The sequence below is a fragment of the Macaca nemestrina genome, chromosome 2 (assembly GCF_043159975.1).
Source record: "Macaca nemestrina isolate mMacNem1 chromosome 2, mMacNem.hap1, whole genome shotgun sequence".
Taxonomy (NCBI): Eukaryota; Metazoa; Chordata; class Mammalia; order Primates; family Cercopithecidae; genus Macaca; species Macaca nemestrina.
In genome coordinates, this window is record NC_092126.1 from 118371492 (window position 1) to 118394465 (window position 22974).

General features: G+C 42.0%; 1 protein-coding gene across 5 annotated transcripts in view; it reads left to right on the plus strand.

The window, feature by feature from the left end:
- LOC105480634 (calcium voltage-gated channel auxiliary subunit alpha2delta 3) overlaps positions 1–22974 on the plus strand; it is a 932903-nt gene that overhangs the window by 683873 nt on the left and 226056 nt on the right. For all 5 annotated transcript variants that reach the window (XR_011620085.1, XM_071091908.1, XM_071091909.1 and 2 more), the window contains 2 exons: positions 17322–17393; positions 18733–18813. Coding sequence is in view for 4 of the 5 variants with exons in the window: in XM_071091908.1 (XP_070948009.1) it covers positions 17322–17393; positions 18733–18813 (153 nt within the window). In the remaining variant the exon portion in view is untranslated. The remainder of the gene's footprint in view (positions 1–17321; positions 17394–18732; positions 18814–22974) is intronic.

Sequence of the window (22974 nt, forward strand, 5' to 3'; positions counted from 1 at the left end):
GGTTTCTTCCTAATGCCTTTGACGTTACCCATAGATTTCACCCATCTGTGGCCATGATTCTAATGAGCTCTTTCCAAACCCCTGAGTTTGTTGTTCCAGGGGTGAAAGAGAGGCACCCCCAGCCGCTACAGCTTTGGCCTACTTTTCACATGAGGTCATGAGCGCATACATTGGACCATATGGTGTCTGCATTTGTGCTGTGTTTTTGTTGGAATCTGACTTTGTATCATCTGCAACTATTTTCTCTATAAATATTTTAAATAGTTATGTCTCTGTAAACATACTTATTTTAATCTCTTGGCTGATCTGCAACTAAAAATGTCCCATTTGGATGTCCCTCTTATGTGTAGCAGCCATTAAATGACTGTTGTCTGTAAGTTATGGTTTTCATGATTCTAATATTTTGAGGGTCTTCCAAAACTTCTCTTCTAGTGCTTTATGACAATGTTTTAGAACAACAATTTGAAAAAATATATATTATTTTTTCTATGATTCTTAAGCATCTCCAAGATAATTCCTAGACTCTATAAATTTCAAGCCTTGATATAAAATTGGAGTGGCACTAACTGGTGATGAACCTGATAAATATTAAATATTTTTCCCAAATATGGAGGCAGTGTCCTGAAGTTTTGGCTAAAAAAAAATGTAGCAATACAGATGCAGCACTTTCAAGGCATCACAAATTCATTCTTCTGGGTAGAAATTGGACCAGTTTCTCTGGTGGATTGATTGTCCCTGAATTCAGCAGTGAAGAGAGGTCTATGTGTAAAAAGGTCTGCCTTTTAAAAATTCTTCTTTACTTCTACAAAAATGTCCAAGAGATCTGATTTTATGATAATAACATAGCGGAATTACCCAAAGCCATTTACAAATGTATGTTCAATGGTAATACTATTGAACAAAGTAGTCCATTTTTCTAGCTGCATTTTTCTTCACATAGGTTCTGTCTATAGGAGCTAAACATCAGTTATTCGCTGCAGGATTAATTTAATCAATATAGGTTTAATCAACGTAGAGTGGGCCTTGAATGTTTAAAGTCAAAAATACTCCTCGGGGAATTCCAAATGTGCCTTTTTATGTGGATGAACATGTCCAGACCCTGGTACCCTTTCCCTTCATTTTCTGCTGCATCCACACAATTTCGGAATTTACCAAAGACCATTTCTTAAAGGTTTCCTAGGTGCTCTATGTCTTTCCTGACACCATATTAGTTAATATCAGCCTGAGAATTTTAAGTAGGCATAAGCATTTTTCACAAAACCATAGTTAAAGCAAACCACATCTCTAATCCTGTTTGGAACAGCAATTGATGCATTCAGGGCTGCGCAGTATGGCAAAATGATCCCTATTTAACAGCCCGACGGCGTGTTTTGTTTCCTGTTAGGAATAGCTTAACTTGCCTCCTTGAACAAACACAGCAGGGTTCAAGATCTGTTGTTCTATGCCTGCTGTGATATTCTGTGCTGCTTAACTTGTATGAGGACTCAGGAGTGCATAAATTAGCTTCTTAAATGGAGGTCGATTTTTGGTCTTTCTTTCAGGATGGAACTGTTTTATTAATTTCTCCCCCTGAGTGCAAATGGCATCCTGAATCTATTTGCATTTTCTTTGTTTCCTTGTTTATATTATATTTTGAAGGAATAAATGGAAGCATTCATTTTTCTAGAGTCTTTCTCTTTCTTTCTTTCTTTCTTTCTTTCTTTCTTTCTTTCTTTCTTTCTTTCTTTCTTTCTTTCTTTCTTTCTTTCTTTCTTTCTTTTCTCTGTCTCTCTCTCTCTCTCATTCCTTAGGTACAAATTTATACAAGTAGAATTTGGCGTAGCTCTTATCTCAGGGTAATCAGATTTCAGCAATTGCGAGGCATCATTTATCATTCTTTGCCTCATTTGACTTCTATACTCTGAACAGTTGAATTAACTGTCACTGAAAATAGAAAATTGAAAGTTTGCAAAGCTGCTGTTTTTGTAGAACTGCAGGTCTAGTGATTTTAGTGTTTCATTACAGTTATATAACCATCTAAATTGATGCAAATGAAGTACAAAACTGAGAACTGATAATGTTTACATTTGGTTCTGGTTTATGATTCATTTGCTTTTACCTGTACTTTGCTTTGCATGTAAACTATTATGTCTTGTTTTGAAAACCCTGTTTTTCTCCTTATCATTTACCATTTTATAGTATCATGTAAGGTACTTTTTATATGCATTCCCAAGCTGGGGCTGTTAAGATTGATATACTTACAGTCTGAAAAATGATAGCAGCACAATGGGCTACAGTTTAAATTACTGGATCTATTTTGTGAATAAAGCCACGGCGCTAGAAACCAGAGAGCAAGTCTAGTCACTTCAGCTTTTCCCATGGCCAGTGTGAGAGGCTCTGTGGAAATCTGAGTGATGGCATGTTGCTCAACACTAACAATGGTTATATAACTGAGTATTTTGTTTTCTGCCGTGGTTCTGTATGAGTGTGTCTGTGGCAACCCAGACAGGCTGCTCTGCTGCTGAGGAAGGAGGTGAACTTTGCAAGTGTACCCATGTGAGTCTTGGCTGACCCCTTTTCCATGGCCCTGTCCAACTTAGCACTTGAGACCATAAATTAATGAATGCAAGACCCTCAGATTCAAAACACTTGGCTTCCTAATGGCAGGATAGCCAGCAGGGCAGCACATAGGCACTCCAGCCGAAGCTACGAAGCTACGTGTGGGTTCCTGGGGGGCCATGGAGCTCCGTTTGGAAGCAAGATGCTATTTGCATTTCTTTCTTTCTTCTTTCTTTCTTTTTTTTTTTTTTTTTGAGACAGAGATTTGATCTTATTGCCCGCACTGGAGTGCAATTGCGCGATCTCGGCTCGCTGCAACCTCTGCCTCCCAGGTTCAAGTGATTCTCTTGCCTCAGCCTCCCGAGTAGCTGGGATTATAGGCACCTGTCACCATGCCCAGCTAATTTTTATATTTTTAGTAGAGACAGAGTTTCATCATGTTGGCCAGGCTGATCTCCTAACCTCAGGTGATCCACCCGCCTCAGCCTCCCAAAGTGCTGGGATTTCAGGTATCAGCCACCGTGCCTGGCCTGCTATTTGCATTTCTTATTGAAAAGAAATAATCTGTTCATGTCAAACAACCTCATAGTGTGTGTCTACTTGTGTGTGAAGGGAAAAATCAGGGTTTACTCCATTTTCAAATTTATTTGAACATTTGTAGTGTTTATGTACTATTTTTATGCTTTATATACTATTTTTCCTGATTATTCAGGGAAAAAAACAAAGTAAAAACAAAAGATTCCATTTTATTATTAACTTTTTTAAAAGTTTTTTTAGCTTTTACACTTTTATGCATGAAAATTGATAAAAGCCTTCAATAAAACATTACCACTACATATCAATAACTTGCACACTTTCAGCCTTTGACTCAATAACCTTCTTTTGCAGAATCTAGCCTAAATTGGTCAGTGACTTGCAATTTTATTTGTAATGAGGAAAAGAAGAGCTAAAATACCTGAAATGAGAAAGTGGTTGAAAAAGTCACTGAACTTCCCAAAAGATAGAATATTAAGAAGCCATAAACAAAATCATAGTTCAAAAGGATATTTAATAATGTGAGAAAATACATTATTTTAAAATCAGAGTGTAAAATTTTATGTACATTATGCTCCTGTTGTGTGTGTGCGTGTGTGTGTACAAACAGATGTACAAAACTCTATTGGAAAGAAATGCATAGCCATGTTTAATAGTGGCTATTTCCTAGTGTTAGGATAACAAATATTTATTTTGTTTTCTTAATACATTTTTGCATATTTCAAATTCTGTATGATGAGCATATATTATTTTTATAAGTAAATGATTATATTTGTAGTCATGAACTAATTGTATTACTCATAAATACACTAAATGAAATAGACTACCAAGAGTTAACCTAACAATTGTCTGCTAAGCCCAGCTCTCCCAAGAAATAAACAAATGAAAAAGTGGGAAACCCAAACTCTGTTGTAAAAATACACATACATAACATGCATTGATTCTTGGTACACACAGCTATAATCAGAAGGACAAAGGTTTATAAACAGTAGGTTGTCTTACGTGGGACAAGTCTAAAAGTACCTTTGTTTATCAATAATCCTTATTTTCTACCAAAGGTGATCTACCAATCTTTCTACCAATCTTTAATCAAAGGCTCAGTCCATGTCAGATGCTTAGAGCGACATTGATCTGAGCATGGAAAATCCACAAAAAATGGCAGGTGTGTGGTTAAACCATGGAGGTCACCCACCCTACCTGAGCCTCAATTGGTAGGTGTTGCCTATCCTCCTCACACCTCTGGTTGGGGGAAGGGCTACCTTGGTTTAAAAATGGAAAAAATGAAGCAGGGTGAAAATGACATCTGCCCAATTTGCTATTTGGGGACTGTTGTACCAAGTTGTGTGACCTCTGGTATTGCACTCATCATTGCAGAAGGGATGCATTCCACTCCTACAGGTGAGGCAAAGGAGCCCATTGCTCTTAAGACTAACTTGAGTCAGCTGGACATGGAATGGAGGCCCCACCTGCCAGTTCTCATTGGTAACCTTGGACCAGGGTACCATCGTCCTGAGCCTTGGTTTTTCTTGTTTTACTGGGGTACAGACACGTCCCTTACGGGATTTTCCTGAAAGTACAGGAACAGCACCTGCTCGGGGCCCATCCATCCACACCCCGTGCTCAATGAGAGGTAGTGTTGGCCATGGCAGGGACAGTAATATTATTAATAATGCTAGCAGCATTACACCTTGTTTAATACAGACACATTTGATAAAGTAAAAGCCAAAATGGTTTCTTTAAAAAATAGGCAAAAATAACTTGGTGTTAGGTTGAAAACCAAAAATTGATTTTACAGTTCCTTACATCTCAATGCTTTCTAGTTTCAGACTTAATTTTTAGTGTCTTAGAAATCCAGTGTCTTCTTTCAAAAATTATCATTTATTTAAATATGTGAGTGTTTTCTATTTATTTAAATCAAGCACAGTTATAAAGTATGACTCTCTTAAGGTGCTAAAACAATACAAACTGTACTCACAACATTGCTACAATGAAACTGCCTTTTCTTTTGAATATTAAGGAAACATCTGAATAAAAACAATAAAATATTAAAAGTTGTTTTCATCTCAGTTGTTCTTACATCCCCAAAGATATAAAAATACCCTTCTTCCTTCTACATAGAAGGGAAGGCAGAGGATTGAGGAAAGTTATTTCATAAAGCCCTTTGAATTGGAATACCATGATATTAATGTCAACATCACCAATATTTAGCCTGGGTGGTCTTGAAGAGGACATCACAGGACACTCAGTGTTCTGTTTCCTTGCTTCTAGATACAATTCTGTAGGTCATTTTTATTGACACAAAGTTGATCTTGAACTCAATGAGTTGGATTTTCATTTTGGGGTCTCTTCCATATTTCTTGGTAGATTTAGAACACCTGTATCCATCACTTGACACACGGGGTGTTTCCTGAAATCAACAATGCATGAATCTACACTTTACGGCCAAGGCATTGGAAGAGGCCAGCTAAAGAACAAGTTAAAGGACAGCTGCCAGTATCTTAATGAGATAAAGAATTAAGCAACCCAGGAAATAAACATATTTTATTTTCTGATTGCATTAGAGAAAGATGACACAGGAACACCATTTTAACACTGAGGTAAATCAGATTCAATACAATTTAGTTACTAATTTGAAAACCAAATCTGTGTAAAATATAATAAATGAAATCTGTATCAAATCAATGTCAAATCATCATCAGTGATTTTAATCTGACTTTATTAGTTCTCATAGGAAGGGATTTCCTGTGTGGAAGATATACTAGATTAATACGATGAGTTACTCAAGAGAAAACACGCATACCATGCATGCGTATGCATAGCTTTTCTTTACTTTTTGGCAAAATTTTTTTGACAAATCTAATTTTCTGACAATTTGTCTACCTGTATTGTTTGTGCACATTAAAACTAAAAAAATTAATTATTTTAATGAAGAAACTGCCTTTCAGTTTTTCTTAGTAAATTGAGCCACATATTTAATGGTCTGGTCATGTTCGACTGCCTGATGCTTTTTCCAGTCATGTTATTCACTGGTCACATCCCCAATTAATGGATATATATCCATTACAAACCCAAATGTAGCCCACTTCCATGAGAACTGAAGGAATGGCTCCGGACACACTGCCAGACATCTCATGCCAAAGGATTCAACTGAAATGACCCTCTGGGGTAAACTGGAGCAGTTGTGCAATCCTGTACATCAGTGCTACCAAGAAGTTAAAAAACAAAAAGTTAGATGTTTATCCCTTCAAATTAACTAGAAGGATTTTGGAAAACCCAACCAAGTTTCATGAGGTAGAAAATGTCAAGCAAAGACTAATGCCATGGTATGGATTTTCTTTTTCCAGAAATGACTCACGAAATTGAACCACTTGCTGAATCATGAGCCCTGTGTGCTTGGATGGGACCCATCCATATTTGCCCAGGCCTGGAACACATTAGATGATTTACAGGCTGGGTACTTCTGAAGCATCTGTCCCTCCTTCCTAGACTCCCTTCCTCTATAACAACTTCCTTCCCAATGTGCATCCTTCCTAATCTCCTTTAATATTTATGATCATAATATTATAATTAACCACCCCCCACCCCCACCAACTGCTTTCATATTATTTAACTGTTAAAACCAAGATATTTCGATCATGGGATAAAGGAAACATGTCTTCCTATTTTGTTTATGCAGTTCAGGAGACAGATGAAGTTCAAATCTTTGGATTTCGAAGAAGCATAAGAGTTTCTCTGGCCTAGTCTGGAATGGTCTTTATGGGATTAATTGCACTTGTCAGATGTCCCAGGCACGGTGCTAGGCACTTTATGTCTATAATGCACTTAATGCTTCTAAGAACTCTAAGGACTTTTCCTATTTAAAGGACGATTTGCTTGATTGCAGCCTCCTTTACTACACTTTAATCTCCTGAGGACCAAACATGGCATTTGTCTTTGCACCCCGAAACAGGAGACTGAGGGTGGAGTGGTTACTACATGGGCTCTGGCATCAGGTAGACCAAGACTCAGATCTCTATTCTGTTTTCTGTACCTGGAGCAAGGTACTTTGCCTTTTTAACTCCTTCACTTGTAAAATGTGCATAGGCACTTGGAAGGTCTTTGTCAGGGTTCAATTTAAGGCTAGAAGATGCAGAACATTCACAGCAATGTTTGGTAACAAGTGACAAATGATATTTGGCAATGGATATGGAAAGGTAGGCGTGTGGATGGATAGACAGAAGGAAGGATGGAAGGATAGATCAATAAAAATGACTCAGCAAGTTTGAGTAACCTTCTCCAGCATGTTAATGCAGGTCTGTTTGCTTCTGTTTGCTTGTTACTTTTTGTCTTCTCCGTGCTGCTAAGCATATTGCAGTGTTCAACTAAGCTGTGTTTTTTTTTTAAGTCCTTTTCCTTTATCGGTGTAACATCAGCTGGACATTGTGCTCCAGCTTCTCGGCACTTCCTTACAGTCTCAGTCCAACCACATTGATATAGGCAGAATACACGAAGATATTCAGTGAAGGAGCCATGAGCAAGGAGAGGCTGTACGATGTGAAAGAGGGAGCACTAACCCCAGAGTCTTGCCTGAATTCCGATACTAATTTTCTGTGCCTTCTTTCCTCCCTGGGCCTCATTTATGAAATAAATTAAAGCATAGTGTTGGAATAAATTCATGTAAGGACCATTTGCTGAGCATGTCTTGTGTACCACGCTCTGTGCTAAATGCTGTGGATGAAAAGAGGAATCTTTCCCAGCTTCTGCCCTTGGAGTTCACAGGCTCTACACAATTCCCAGTACTTCTTCCAGCCACAGTGTTCAGTGACTTTGCTTCATTAATAGTTTGCACAAATTTTGGTCCTAGATGGTATCTTTGGTTGTAGAATAAATATGATTATCTTTGTAGTGAAGTTTGAGAACATCTGGTTCTCATTTCCACTTAGTTAGGGAAGGTTTTATGGAGGAAGCAGCATTTCAGGGGGTCTTTAAACAAGGAGAAGGTTTTGTCCTAGGGCCCCAAAGCTCTGACAGTTGCCTGTGTTTTCAGGCATCTATTTGGAGGTGTCTAAACCACGTTTGTGAAAATATGAACATTTGGCCACTATGGGGGGTCAATTATGTGTCATGACTCATCATAAATATTGACCAAAATCCAATGCCTCATGATAATTTTCATTGTCATTTGTCCTGGGCATTCTTGAAATAAGCAGGTTATACCCAAATAAACCAACAAAGCAGTTTCCAAGACAGCTTTCAGATATGTTAATCAGTGATATTCTCATGACTATGGCTTTATTTATATATGTTCCTGGTCAAAGGCAGTATCCTCCCTCTATCTAGATGTTTACTCATAAAACATATTCCTTGCTTAATGACATATCCTAGAATCACTGGAACAAAAGGACAGAATATCAAAATGTTCCTGAATAATAACGATTTTATGAGAAGAGGACTGTTTTTAGATTCTCATGTAGATGTTCCAAGATTGTCCAGCATTATATTCACAAAGTTGTCTTCAGTTTGTTAAGAAGAGAAAGAGAACAAACAAATTCAACAATTTAGCTCATACAAGATGCAGTTAAAGTTCAAAGAAGGAAATCTGTTTACTTTTGTATTTAAACAAGTTAAAATGCAGTGAAATCTCATAGAAGAATACAGAATCTCCAAATCTCAAATGCAAGTAATAACGATTCAGTAAGAAGAGGGAAAATGTTTTGGCTAAAAGTAAAATATCTTTTATGTAGCATTCTCAAGGATTTAGTGACACATTTTACCAAGACAATCAAGTGAAAAGCAAGAGGACATGTTACTTGAAAGGTTTACTAACTTCTTTTTTTTTTTTTTTTTTTGAGACAGAGTCTTGCTCTGTCGCCCAGGCTGGGGTGCAGTGGCCGGATCTCAGCTCACTGCAAGCTCCGTCTCCCGGGTTTAGACCATTCTCCTGCCTCAGCCTCCCGAGTAGCTGGGACTACAGGCGCCCGCCACCTCGCCCGGCTAGTTTTTTGTATTTTTTAGTAGAGACGGGGTTTCACCGTGTTAGCCAGGATGGTCTCCATCTCCTGACCTCGTGATCCGCCCGTCTTGGCCTCCCAAAGTGCTGGGATTACAGGCTTGAGCCACCGCGCCCGGCCACTAACTTCTTATTCTTGTTTCTTATTCTTATTGTAAAGTCTCTCAATTAAATCTCTCACAATCAGCAAACCTCAAGATTATCACTAACAGTAGTGGAAATCTAAAGAATATGAGAGTAAAATCCACAGCCAGAGTCAGATGATGTTAACATTAGCCAAGTAGGCAGTATCAATACTGTGGTCCCTTTCCAGGCATGAGATGCAATAGGATTTCCTTGCCCCACATTTCAGTGGATTTTCACCTGTGTTATTCCTCCAACGGGTGTCTGTATCTCTACTGGGGGTGTGTCTCCAGAGAAAACATCCTCCTGAACATGCCCAGTACAATCTTACTAGATTCTTTCCCTGACATGTCTGCCCAGTGTTGAGGATAAGAGATGTTGTGATGATGGAAAGGGGTGGGAGATTTGGGGGTGGTGGAGGTAGGTGACCATTGAAAGGTTAGGTACAGAAGACTTTTTTTGGCTGGTGGAGGAGGGAAGGGTGCAGAGGTTTTGTTTGGGGAAGGTATCTAAATTGCCACATAGTCTGCTTACATTCCCTTTTCCCGATGTACGTTTCCCTGCTCTTCGCCCTGGTGCCCTCACAAACTAATCATACAGAGAGTTGTTCTGATGGCTTTCTGTTGTCTTCCTCTCTCCTTGCCATGGAGTGTGCAAACTGCAGGACATAGGTGACATTTCTTCCCACCTTCACCCCATTAACCCTATTATGTGCTACCCAGAAAATGGCCCTTAAGAATTCCCAAGTCATTGATAAACTTAAGCTCATGGGGAGAGGCAAAGGTGCCAAGGAGTTGGTGTCCCTTTTGTTCAAGCTGCGTTTGAGAAAGTGGGTGTGAAAGAACCTCTCCTTTGCTGTGCTTGCCTGTCACATTCTCAGATTCTGCATATCTTTTCTTCTTCTTCTTCTTTTTTTTTTTTTTTTTTTTTGAGACAGAGTTTCGCTCTGTCGCCCAGGTTGGAGTGCAGTGGTGTGATATTGGCTCACTGCAACCTCTGCCTCCCGGGTTCAAGCAATTCTCTGCCTCAGAATCCCGAGTAGCTGGGATTACAGGCGCCCACCACCATGCCTGTCTAATTTTTTGTATTCTTAGTAGAGACGGGGTTTCACTGTCTTGGCCAGGCTGATCTTGAACTCCTGACCTCATGATCCACCTGCCTCGGCCTCCCAAAGTGCTGGGATTACAGGCATGAGCCACTGCGCCCAGCCCAGATTCTGGGTATCTTAAGGAATCAGTGGTTCTCTTTTCATAATGTCTCATCTGATTTATAGATGTGCACAGCTGTGTTTCTTCACCTCTTAGAACTACTACTTTTCTGTCAAGGCAAATGTTGTCAGACCTAATTATGGATACCAGCCAGCCTTTGCCTCAGTTGGGTAGGTAACTAAATGGCATCAGCTGGCATTTAAATACCTTTTTTTTAGTTTCTGAGATGGAGTCTCACTCTGTTGTCCGGGCGTTGCACAATGGCGCGATCTCGGCTTGCTGCAACGGTCACCTCCTGGGCTGAAGCAGTTCTGCCTCAGCCTCCCAGAGTAGCTGGAATTACAGGAGTGCCCCACCACCATGCCCAGCTAATTTTTGTATTTTTAGTGGAGACGGATTTTCCCCACATTGGCCAAGTTGGTCTCAAACTGCCAGCCTCAGGTGATCCGCCCGCCTTGGTCTCCCAAAGTGCTGGGATTACAGGCGTGAGTTACCGCGCCTGGCCCCTAAGATAGGTTTTTGTTGGTAAGGTCCATACTCTGGAAACGGCTTTTTGTCATCCAGGACCTCATGCCTGCAATTTACCCTGACGGCCACTAGATGGTAGCAGTGTCTTTTCATAGAGTGCAGGTTGAGGTTCCTCACAGGTGCTGAAAGGAAGACGGCAGAAACACAGCTGCGTACTCACAAGTTATACACACACATAGAAAATATTTATGTATTATAGTATTATACATTTATATTATTTACTAACATAATCAATATGTTGATCAATGTTAATAAAGCAAAACACTAATGTAAGAGGAGCAAAATATAGAAGAAATATGATATTTGATGAGAGTTAGTGGATTAGCTTTTGTTCTTGACTTGGAGCCAGTCCTGTATCTGAGCCGAGTTCACCATTTGTGCACAACCTTCCCTTTAAGCCCAAGCCTCCAGGGCTGAGCAGATCTGGCAGGAGGCTCCACTGAAAACCACCTGGCAGTCCTCAAATGGGCTGCCAAGAGTGCTGTCCTTGGCTTGCTCAGATGCCTTCCAGGTCCAGCTTGCCTCCTTTCTCTGCAGCTTGGCATTCACCCCCAGAGGCTTCCAGCTGCAGGAGAAATAGAGGCTTCTGCAACCAGCCCTGGCAAGCTTTCTCTGAATAGAGATATGAAGAAGGCAACCCAAACAGCTGTCCTTCAAAGGTGGAGGCTGCCCAGGCAGCAAGCACATAGCCACAACTGCTACCCACCATGGGGATCCACTGGGGAAGCAGCCAAACTTCTACTCATTGTGAAGGCTTGACATAAAATTCTAGTGACAGTAGTCTTTTGTACCATCATAAATAGTGGTCATTACCATCAGTATTCGGGTACTTTGCAGGTACCTAAATTTCTTCCCCTGTGGGAAAGACACGCAACCACCCATCTTGGGAATGTTGGTACCCTTTTCCCTTTGACCTTTTTGGCCTTAGAAATTTCTCCGTTGTGTGGATTGTACATGGCACTTGGGACCACCTCAGTGGGTGTCTAGAGCTGCCTAGGTCATTTATGGCCCAGATTGGCACTTCTAAGAGTCACAAATCCATTTCATGCTCATTGGAGCTAAAAGAAAAAACTTACTGGCTCAAGCAACGCAATAATGGAAAAGGGCATTGGTGGAATTGATGTTGGGAATGAAGGCATTCAGGGATTGGCACCCTCCCGCCCTTTCCCTCTTTTTTTTCCTCCCTCCCTCTTTCTCTCTCTCTTCTCCAACATACACAGAGCATGTGCACGCGCGTGCGCGCGCACGCACACACACACACACACACACACACATTCATCTCTCCTCCTCTCTGTGGGTTTGTTTTTTCAGTCTCATTGCCTCTCTGTGTGGCAAGGGGGCATGGCTGCCAAGCTGACGTTCTTATAGCCATTCACAAGGGAGAGTAGGGAGTCTTTCCCATTTGCTGCAGGTCGGAAAAAGAAAAAAATCTCAGGTAGCCTAGCCTGAACTGCATGCCTAATTAATAAACTTACCAGTGCAGCTCAGGCAGAGTGCGTGTGTGCACACTTGTGTGCATGAAGTGCTCTGGTTAACACAGCTTGGGTTGGCTGTCCATCCCCACACTCAGGATGGGAGAGCTTGACTGCTAAGAAACCCTGTGGTTGAAGGGGATGAAGACGACTTTCCTAAAGGAAGCAGGTGACACCTACAGAAGAAGGAAAAGAAAGGGGCCAGGCAGTTTACAAGATGTCTACCCCTGCATTGTTCCATTTACCAATATCCTTAAGTATACAGCAATGGAATGAAATCGCTCTGCGGCAGACTACTTTCTCCTGCTTTTGTTAGACTGGCTTTCAGGAAGCATTCTGCATCTGTCATATAAACCCTGACAGATATTGATAAACACCAGGCATTTTCGCTTTAATCCATGCTAGACCTGGAAAAGAGAGCCTCTCTGCTTGCCGAATGAGAATGAGCATGCCATCCCCAGCCAGTTCTTCCTCTGCCATGTTAGCTTTTCTTTCTCCCCTGGCGGACTCTAGGCTCCTTGGGGATAAGATTCATGCCTTATTTCTAGTTGTCTTTCCAGCACATGGCATGGAACCTGGCACACAGCTGATGCTCAAGGAGTGTTTATTAAGGAAATCAATGAGTAAGTGACTAGGCCAGCAGCAAAATGGATGGATTCACAAGTCTTGTGTTGTTATGCTCTCTGGGGTCATGTTCTAGGGCTGGCCATGTTGCCAACTGATGCCATCAGTGGGAAACTAATCAAGCATTAAGGAGTAGGCCTGGCATGACCGCGTGGACCTTGCACATGAGTTCGAATGCATATTCATATGAGCCTACATGCATGATTAACTTGGGAAGCTGACAGGAAGCAGTCAATCTGTTGAGCAAGTTTGGGTTTTATAAACCAGATGTTCAGTATTATTATTCATCATTTCCTTTGATACCCGAACGGTCCCCATTATGTAGCATGGGAAATGAAGGATATGGAATAATATACACTTATTATACAACAGAGCACCACAGCCACAGATTTCGGAGGCCTGCTCAAAGCCTGGGCAAGTGTAAGTGCACAGCAGTTCATTTTGAGATTCCCGTTTGGACTTGAGTTAATGGGATTTTGCCCAGATGGACCATGGTGACCCCCATCTCCTGCTCCTATCCCTTGGAAAATGAATGTTGACTCTACATCTGTGTTTTTCTTGGAAGCCAGATGTATGAATCATAAGCAGTGCTCTTGCCTCAGTAGCAGCTACAGGTTGGGGGGCCACAGAAAAGCAGGGACCCCCTAGTGTGTTGGGAGACAGAGGGTTTCTGGCCCTGGTTGGCTGCATAACTTCTGCTTGGTGGTCTGGGAAAAAGAAAAAAAAACTTGCCATTGACTGCTATTTCCTATGACAAGAGTATAGAATGCCTTTCAATCATAAAGTGCTTACAGTATAAATGAACTTGCAAATTGATGTGTTTCTCCAGGAAATGTTTAAGATTCACAGAGTCCAGACCTGTGGGGACTGGGAATGATGGAGCTGGTGGGTGCAGAAGAGAGTCTTAATTTTTTGCAAATGGTATTTCCGTGTTCCTGCCAGCCCTTGTTGCCGTGATGATGAACTGGTATATATAGGAAAGCCTACGGGTGAGGGTTCTGGCCAAGCCAATTCAAATTGGGGCCAGAACTACCCCTAGGAGAGGTCCATGAGATCATTGGCCCATATGTGAACTGTTGCCAGACTGAACTCACTGCATTTCCTTTGTTTACCTGGGGCTGGTTACAAATGAATGGTTTCAGTACAAATGCAATATTATGGGTTTCTTATTTAAAGTAATGATGCAGTAATTACATTTGGAATTAGCTCCTGAGTGAAGTTGATACTACATTCTGGATTAATATTTTGAAGTTAGTTTCTTATAATCTTGTCTTTGTGCCAGGACAATTACTAGTGATTTATAACTGATTTTTACTGGTTGGAGGAAAAAGGCTTCATTTCTCATTATTGTCAGTGATATGTTTTGATTTCATCCATGATACATGTTGGCACTGCTTGAAATTTGATTTGAGTTGCAAAGTGGAAGTTGTCCAGGGTTATGGATCAGCTCAAATCAGTTTTCTTTATAGCATTAACAATTAATCAAGGAGTCAGAATATGGGAAGACTTCTAATTCTAAGAGAACTATTTACCATGGGCTGGTTCTGCCTTTGAAAATGTCCTTGCAGGTTTCCAATGGTGGCCATAGTATGCTTTGAGTATTTTAAGCAAGATGTTAGAACCATGTTCCCCAAAACTGTTATAGACTGTATATATTGGTTGACTTGGTTCATGGCAACACTAACAGTCAGCATCACCTCATAGTTAATATTTTTTGTTGTTATATTGATGAATTAAATTTTGTTTACATATTCTTACACCCAAATTAGGATGCCCAAAATAATCACTTACATGATTAGCATGTATATTATTAGTCATGATTCTCTAGAGATATCCTATAGAGCTAGAGATAGGCTATACAGATAAGGTGGGGAAGAATTTAGTTTAAGGAATTGGGTTACACAATTGTGGGGCTGGCAAGTCTGAAATCTGTAAGGCAGGCAGGCTGGCATGCTGGAAATTCCAACAAGAGTTTATGTTGCACTCTTGAGTTTGAAGGCAGTCTACAGGGAGAATTCCTTCTTTTGAGGGGGGCCTTGTCTTTTATTTTAAGGCCATCAATGGATTGGATGAGACCCACCCACATTATGGAGGATAATCTTCTTTACTCAAAGTCTACTGATTAAAATGTTAGTCACATCTAAAAAAAAACACCTTCCTAGCAACATCTAGACTGATAGTTGCTCAAACCACTGAGCACGATGGCCTCGCCAAGCTGACACATAAAATTAACCATGTCACCATGAGTTCCCAGTCCTAGATAGACCAGGAGAGTCTTGCTTCATTTTACTTGTCATGGAGGAATATAGGCCTATCTTGATATCAATGTAAAACTAATAAAAACATGGCCCCCTCCACCCCTGTTGGGATATTTTTTCCAACACCTGCCAGCTTCTCTTAGCTGTCATGATTATTGATGGAAATGAAGTGGAAAGGATTGCCCTATACCAATGCTTCTTGCATTTTAATATACATACGAATCATTAAAATAATTATTCACATTCAGAGTGTTTGGTATGGGGCCTGAGACTATTTCTAACAAGCATTTAGGTGCTACAGGTGCTGCCGTCCTGGGTACTGCATTGTAAGTAGTGACATCCCACAGCTCTAATAATCTATTAGAAGAACAAGGCAAAAGAAAGACTAAGTTTAATGACCTTTACTCAAGTGATCAGCCAGTCAATGGGGGCTTCAGATGCTTAGATTTTAGGATCTTCTCTTTATAATGCCTCTTCCCAAGGAGATTGAGGGAGCGACACCTGATTATTCTGTGGAACTAAAGCTATGGAAGAGAAGTGTCCAAACATCAGAAAACACACTAGGTTGAAGATAGTGGATTCTGGTTCACAGATTGCGTCACTTGGGGGCTTGAACAGCCTGTGAAGCCATAAGAACTTGCCTGGTCAATTTTGGTGCCTGTCAGCAGTGCCTCCAGCCTTAATCTCGTTTTGGACTCTGCTACTTACTAGCTGTGTGACCTTGAAGGCAGGGAAAAGAAGCTGGCATCCTTTGAGCACTTCCATATGCCAGGTACCATGCTGGGCAGTTTTCTATTTTGTCTTCATGGCAACAGTGCTGGGGAATAGTGGGCATTATTTCATATGAGCACGTGGAGACTTCACTAGTGCCGTTAGGAAAGATTCAGAGCTGAGATTCAGAACCAGATTTGTCTTGGGCCAAAGTCTACCATGTTCCAAGACTCTGTTTCCCTATTTGTTTGGGACAGAGTAGGGGTTCCTGCCTGTCTCCCAACACTGTGTGAAAAGCAGGTGCAATGGTGTGTCTCCATGTGTCTGTAATCCAATTCAGAGGTTTAAAGACACGGATCACATGCTGTATTTCAAGGGCCACTCTTTTTATTTATTTATTTATTTATATTTATTATTTTTATTTTTTTTTGAGATGGAGTCTTGCTCTGTTGCCCAGGCTAGAGTGCAGTGGCGCTATCTCGGCTCACCGTAAGCTCTGCCTCCCAGGTTCACGCCATTCTCCTGCCTCAGCCTCCAGAGTAGCTGGGACTATAGGCGCCCGCCACCACACCCGGCTAATTTTTTGTATTTTTAGTAGAGATGGGGTTTCACCGTGTTAGCCAGGATGGTCTCCATATCCTGACCTCATGATCCGCCTGCCTCGGCCTCCCAAAGTGCTGGGATTACAGGCATGAGCCACCACGCCTGTCCTCAAGGGCCATTCTTATAAGAGAAATGATGACCTTCTTCATCATGTTTTTAGAAGTCAGATGATAAAGTTATTATTTAATTTTGTTTTTGTTTTATTTGTTTTCCATCTGGGACTGGCATTCAGAGACCCAGAGAGGTAAAAGGACCTTGACTGGCTGCCTTGGGGGAAATAAATGCTTCCAGATTCTGTTGTTTTTAGCAGGGGCAACTCACCAGACCCTTTATGCACATGCTTTCTGATCCTCAATATTTAGATTAAGGAGAAGCACTCTTATGAAACATAAATGTCTGGGAGGTAAAATAGTAAAATAAACCTGTGCCAATAAAATAAGAAGAATCAGGAAAATCCAAGCAAGGCTCTATTTGAACCAAAGTGGCTGAAAGCAAAGAACAGATCTGCTGGAGTGACTAACGACAGCTGATTTGTTTCCCCAGCAGGGGGCTGGGACTGCCCTCTGCAAATCCAGGAGATACATTGTGCTCCCTGCTCCATTGAAGGCTTGGGTGGGCACTGGTCCATCTCAGCAGCCCCTGGTCTGGAAAGGACATGATTGTCAAGGGGGCGGCCTCCAGAACTGTGGTTTCCAAACCATTCCCTGGTAACTGGCTTTTCTCTTCCATCCAGCTGACTGATGATCAGGGCCCCGTCCTGATGACCACTGTAGCCATGCCTGTGTTTAGTAAGCAGAACGAAACCGTGAGTACAGTGGCTGAGCTTCCTGCTTGATGCTAGGAGGGTGGTTTTCTCAGACCCCCTCTGACTCCAGCTCTGGTGACTTTTGATTTTTAAGCATAGGATGTATGTCATTTTTCCTTATTGTTTGATCTTGCTGTTAGAATCACCAAATCAAAAACAGATGAGAGGAACCCAGGCTGGCGTCATTTTAGAGTTCGCAACACCTTTCCAAAGTTTAAGTATTAGAGGACCAGAGGAGAAAAAGCCCCAGAGACCATCCTTGATTGTGGTGCACTGACCACTCTCATTTATAGTTACCAGCCTTTTATTAGTTTCCTAGGGCTGTTGGGAACGAAGTGCCACAAACTGGGTGGCTTAAAAAATAGAAATTTCTCCTCTCACAATTCTAGAAGCTGGAAATCTGAAATCAAGATATCGGCAGGGCCATGCTTCCTCCGAAAGTTCTAGGGGAGAATTTCTCCTGGCCTCTTTCAGCTTCTCGGGGCCCCAGGCATTCCTTGGCTTGTGGCAGTGTCACTCCAATCTCTGCCTCTGTTTTCGTGTGACCTGTTCCTCTTATGTGTTTCTCTGTGTCCTTCCCTCTTGGAAGGAAATCAGTCATGGGATTTAGGGTCCACCCTAAATTCAGGATGATTTCATCTCAAGATCCTTAATGATTACATATGCAAAGATGCTATTTCCAAATAGCATTATATTCTCAGGTTCTGGGTGGACATGAATTTGGGGGGACACTCTTCAACCCACCACAAAACCTTAAAAAAAAAAAGGCCTTTCTGACATTGGAAAGTTTTAGCAAATCACAATGGTTACATGCCTTGGAAAATGGGGCTCTGGAGGCCTATTCCTTCACCCTGGTCCTCAGTTGGTAAAAGTGTTAGGGTTATTATATATTTCTCTGGCTATTTAGTCTCTCTCTCCTGGGCACCAGATGGCAGTGTAAATGGAGAAAGCAGTTAACATACTGTCTTTCCTGTAAAAAGCTTTCATAAGAGAAACTGGTGAATGTTTAGAGCCCTTAGCTGCTGAAACTCTTGTGTTTCTTCAAATCAGTGTTTAATTTTCAAGACAGGAGAGGGAAGCTATTACAGTGTCTTGGTAGGAGTATGCGTTGGGGACTGTGGTAGTTAACGGTTGGCCTGAGAAGCTCTCATTTTACCCAGTAACATTTTAGGTAGAGGGTGGGGGATAGAAGAGACCGTTCTTGGAGATGTGGGTTAATCCTCAGTCTCTATCAGTTTGGGGAAGGCACCAGGCAGACGGTATGTGACTTCTCATGAGTTTCTGTTTCTTTTGCCAAGTTAACTTACTGTTATTATAATTCAATGTTTATTTTCGACAGAGATCGAAGGGCATTCTCCTGGGAGTGGTTGGCACAGATGTCCCAGTGAAAGAACTTCTGAAGACCATCCCCAAATACAAGGTAATGAATGACCTAGTCACTCACTGAAATCAAAGCAACAGAGACACCCAGAGCCTTGTTTTCACAAAATTTAGGCTTCAAACTCTACTTTGGAGCGATGTTTTTGCTCACCACTATTACAACCTGTTAGCTTGTCTTTGTACCATCTGCACGGTTATTTAAAAGGTTTTTTTTTTTAATTTACAATGACTTGCTGTTTTTCTTATTTATCTCCTCTAACCTCAGTTTAAAGAATCAATGTTATATCGTAAGTTTTGACGTGATCATTGAATTTTTCTGATACACACACGATACTGACATGACTGGTTTGCCTTTTAAAAAGATAGTCCAGAGAGTTCTTAGATCCCATCCAGAAAACTCTCCTATTTCCTGGTGGGCACTCTTTGGAAAAACAAATCAAAAAGTGGGAGGGGGATGCCCTTGAGGCACAACCCAGGCACACAGCACTGCCCAAGAGTGCTGTGAATGTAGGCGTGAGCATGTGCATGCCAGAGGCATCAGAGAGCAGCCTCCACCAGATCTGGTTGATTCCTGCACAGGGGCAAACACCACATTCACCCTCTCATCCCCCAGCACCAAGCAGACTGGCTAGCTGGTCTCCATTTCTGGCCCACTCAGATTAACGAGGGTTCTCTTTGTCTTCATCTAAAGGGAGCCCAGGAATCAGGAATTATTGGCTGCCAAGGGCTTCTTTCTTAGCACCACCCTCCCTGATATACTGGGGCCTGATTCACCACAGCTGTCTAGGGGGACCTAGGCTTTCCTGGGCCTCGGGTGGAGGCAGGCAGTGGTTAGAGCTTGACTCTGCAAGTTCCTGGCTCCATCATTGATGAGTTGGGTATGGACAAGTCCCTCCTATCCCTCGTTCCCCATCTGTCGATGGTGACCACCAGCTTCATCCACCAGGGCTTTTGTAATTGGAGTTAAGTTCCCAGAGGCATGAAAGGACATTTCATTGATCCAAACCCATAATAAATGTTGGAAACTGTAGTTCCTGAGAAATTGAAAGTCAAGGATGGAGATAAGGGCAGACTTTGAGGCCCCTAAAGATAGTGGACTTTACTTTTGATGAAATCGCGAGATCTAGGTGTCCAGAACTGCTGGCTCAGTTTCAGAAAAGGCATCCCACCTGTAGAAAACATTTCCAAACAATTCTTGAGCCTCTTATTTCACATGAGGAGATTTAGAAACCTAAGCACTGGGCCACTACTTGATACGTGTCCAATAAATCAAGAAAGAAGGAACATAACAAGGAACCAGTAACAAGTATCCTTTGTGTCAGTTTCTCCAAGCTTCCTCTAGCAGGCAATGTGCAGAGCTCTTTATGGCATTATCTCACTTACTAATTAGACATTACAGTCACCCCCATTTTATAGTTAAAGAAACTGAGGCACGGAAAGCTTAAATATCTTGCCAAATCTCACACCTTGCAAGCAGGAGAACCATGACTTTTTTCCCCCCTCCTTTTTTTTTTTTGAGACGGAGTCTTGCTCTGTGGCCCAGGCTGGAGTGCAGTGGCACCATCTCAGCTCACTGCAACCTCCGCTTCCTGGGTTCAAGCGATTCTTCTGCCTCAGCTTCCTGAGTAGCTGGGATTACAGGTGCACGCCACAATGCCTGGCTAATTTTTGTCCCTTTAGTGGAGATGGGGTTTCACCATGTTGGTCAGGCTGGTCTTGAACTCCTGACTTCGTGATCCACCTGCCTCAGCCTCCCAAAGTGCTGGGATTACAGGCGTGAGCCACCGTGCCTGGCCAAGAACCATGATTTTAACCTCTGTAACCATAGCGCTACCAAGAACAATAAGAGCAATGACAATTGTAATAATAATAATTAAAATAAAATAATAATAACTAAAATACACTGAAACATTTATTGAACTTCTTAGTATGTGGTTGGTGTCATCCAAAGTACCTTATATGCATTATTCCTATTGAATTCTTACTACATTCCCATGAAGTGGGGACCCTTTGACCTCATTTTTACTTAAGGTTGCTTGAAATAACTTTCTCAACATCATTCTGCTAGTAACAGATGAGGGAAACAAAGCATGGGAATAGAGGAAGAAGATCAGCTATAGAAAATTAACCAGCAGTGCTTGAAATGCAGGCATGTGTGTTTTGTGCTTTTCCAAGGGTCAAGCTGGGAACCAGAGATGTAGATGTGGCGTAAGTTAACCTAGGGTACCCTTCCCTCTGGTTCCCATACAGAGCCTTGTGAAAGGGGTGTGTGTCAGCCAGGGACAGCCATGGCCAAATGGGCCTCTCTCATCCAGGAGAGGAGAGCTCCAGGGAGCAGAGTTCAGGTCGCACCTTGCCCTCCCGATTAACACCTTGTAAAGATGAGTCAGCTCTTGGCTCTTGGGGTTTTCCCAGAAGATAGAATTCTTTCTGTCTCCCTTAGCTTCATAGATTTTCCCACAAGCAATCAGACTTCCTGTAATTTTTATTAAGAATTCCAGACACCCCAGCAATAATTTCCAGACACCACGACCTCTGTTAACATAACGAGCCATTTTATAATTGGGTTCACTTCATTAGCCCAGTCTCTCCAGTTGGAAGGGAAGTGCCTCCTTTCCCCAGGCTGTTGGACCATGCGGCTCCTGGCCTCCAGGAGAACATGCCTCTGGTCCAGGGCCCCTTTGGCAAGCCCAAGTACTGGAAGGCCTTGTGTCCGATCTGTTCTCCATTACTCCATGGGGCTGTACATTAGAATGGATGGGAAGACTGGTTCTATTTTCGATGAAACCAAAGTTAGCGATTTCATCAGTGTATTGATTTGTGGCCAAAAACTAATGCTGGATGTTGTCATATAAGCTTTTAATTATTTGAGAGACTCATCCACAGAATGTGTTGTATTCTGAGATGTGGTCAGAGCTGCCCTTCCTACGTCTGTTAGGATATAGCTATATGCCATGAACCAACACACAAAACATTCCGATGTTATTTTCTCAGAATGCTTACCTGGGGAGGATTTTAACCAGTTTCTGAATATCAGGAAGACTTTCTCAGGCACAGGCTTAAGAAGAACTGGCTGTGCATCTGCTGGAGCAAATCGGCTTCTCCTTTCCAGCTCATTTTTAATATTTAGTTGGAATTTTCAAGATGAGCTTGGTAATATTTGAGTAAAACGGTAAATGTCTTAAAGACACAAACTAACTGAATGCCTCCCGCGTGCCTGACTTTGTGCTAGGGACTGTAGAAGTCAAAGGTAAGTGAGGTGGCCCCTTTCCCACAAAGAGCTCATTCTGATGGAGAAAGTACTACCTCCAGTTATTTCTGTTTTCTTTTCTTTTGTTTCTTTCTTTCTTTCTTTTTTTTTTTTTTTTTTTTTGAGACAGGGTCTGGCTCTATTACCCAGGCTGGAGTACCTGTGGCACGATCTGGGCTCACTGCAACCTCTGCCTTCCAGGTTCAAGTGATTCTCCTGCCTCAGCCTCCAGAGTATCTGGGATTACAGGCACCCACCATCATGCCTGGCTAATTTTTATATTTTGTATTTTTAGTAGAGACGGGGTTTCACCATGTTGGCCAGGCTGTTCTCGAACCCGTAACCTCAAGTGATCCACCCGCCTCAGCCTCCCAAAGTGCTGAGATTACAGGCGTGAGCCACCACGCCTGACCACCTCCAGTTCTTTCTAGGACAAATCAGAGTACGGAAAGAACTACGTAGGGTTGAGAGGCAGAAAAGTGAGAGTACCTTTTTTTTTTCTTTGAGCCTCATTCTGTTCCCCAGGCTGGAGTTCAATGGTGCAATCTCAGCTCACTGCAACCTCCGCCTCCTGGGTTCAAGCAATTCTCCTGCCTCAGCCTCCCAAATAGCTGGGATTACAGGTGCCCACCACCATGCCTGGCTAATTTTTCTATTTTTAGTAGAGACGAGGTTTCACCATGTTGGTCAGGCTGGTCTCGAACTCCTGACCTCAGGTGATCCACCTGCCTTGCCCTCTCAAACTGCTGGGATTACAGGCATGAGCCACTGTGCTTGGCCAAGTATAGCATTTTCTAGGTGCTAGGGTAAATATAGTGATGATGGTATGGAAAGGACAAAGCAAAGTGCAGGTCAGGAGAGCCTTTTTACAAGAGATGAGCTGAGGATGAGCTTATAGCATGGGCGAGGATTAGCCACAGGGAGAGAGAAGGAAGGGTTCCTTGGGTAGCT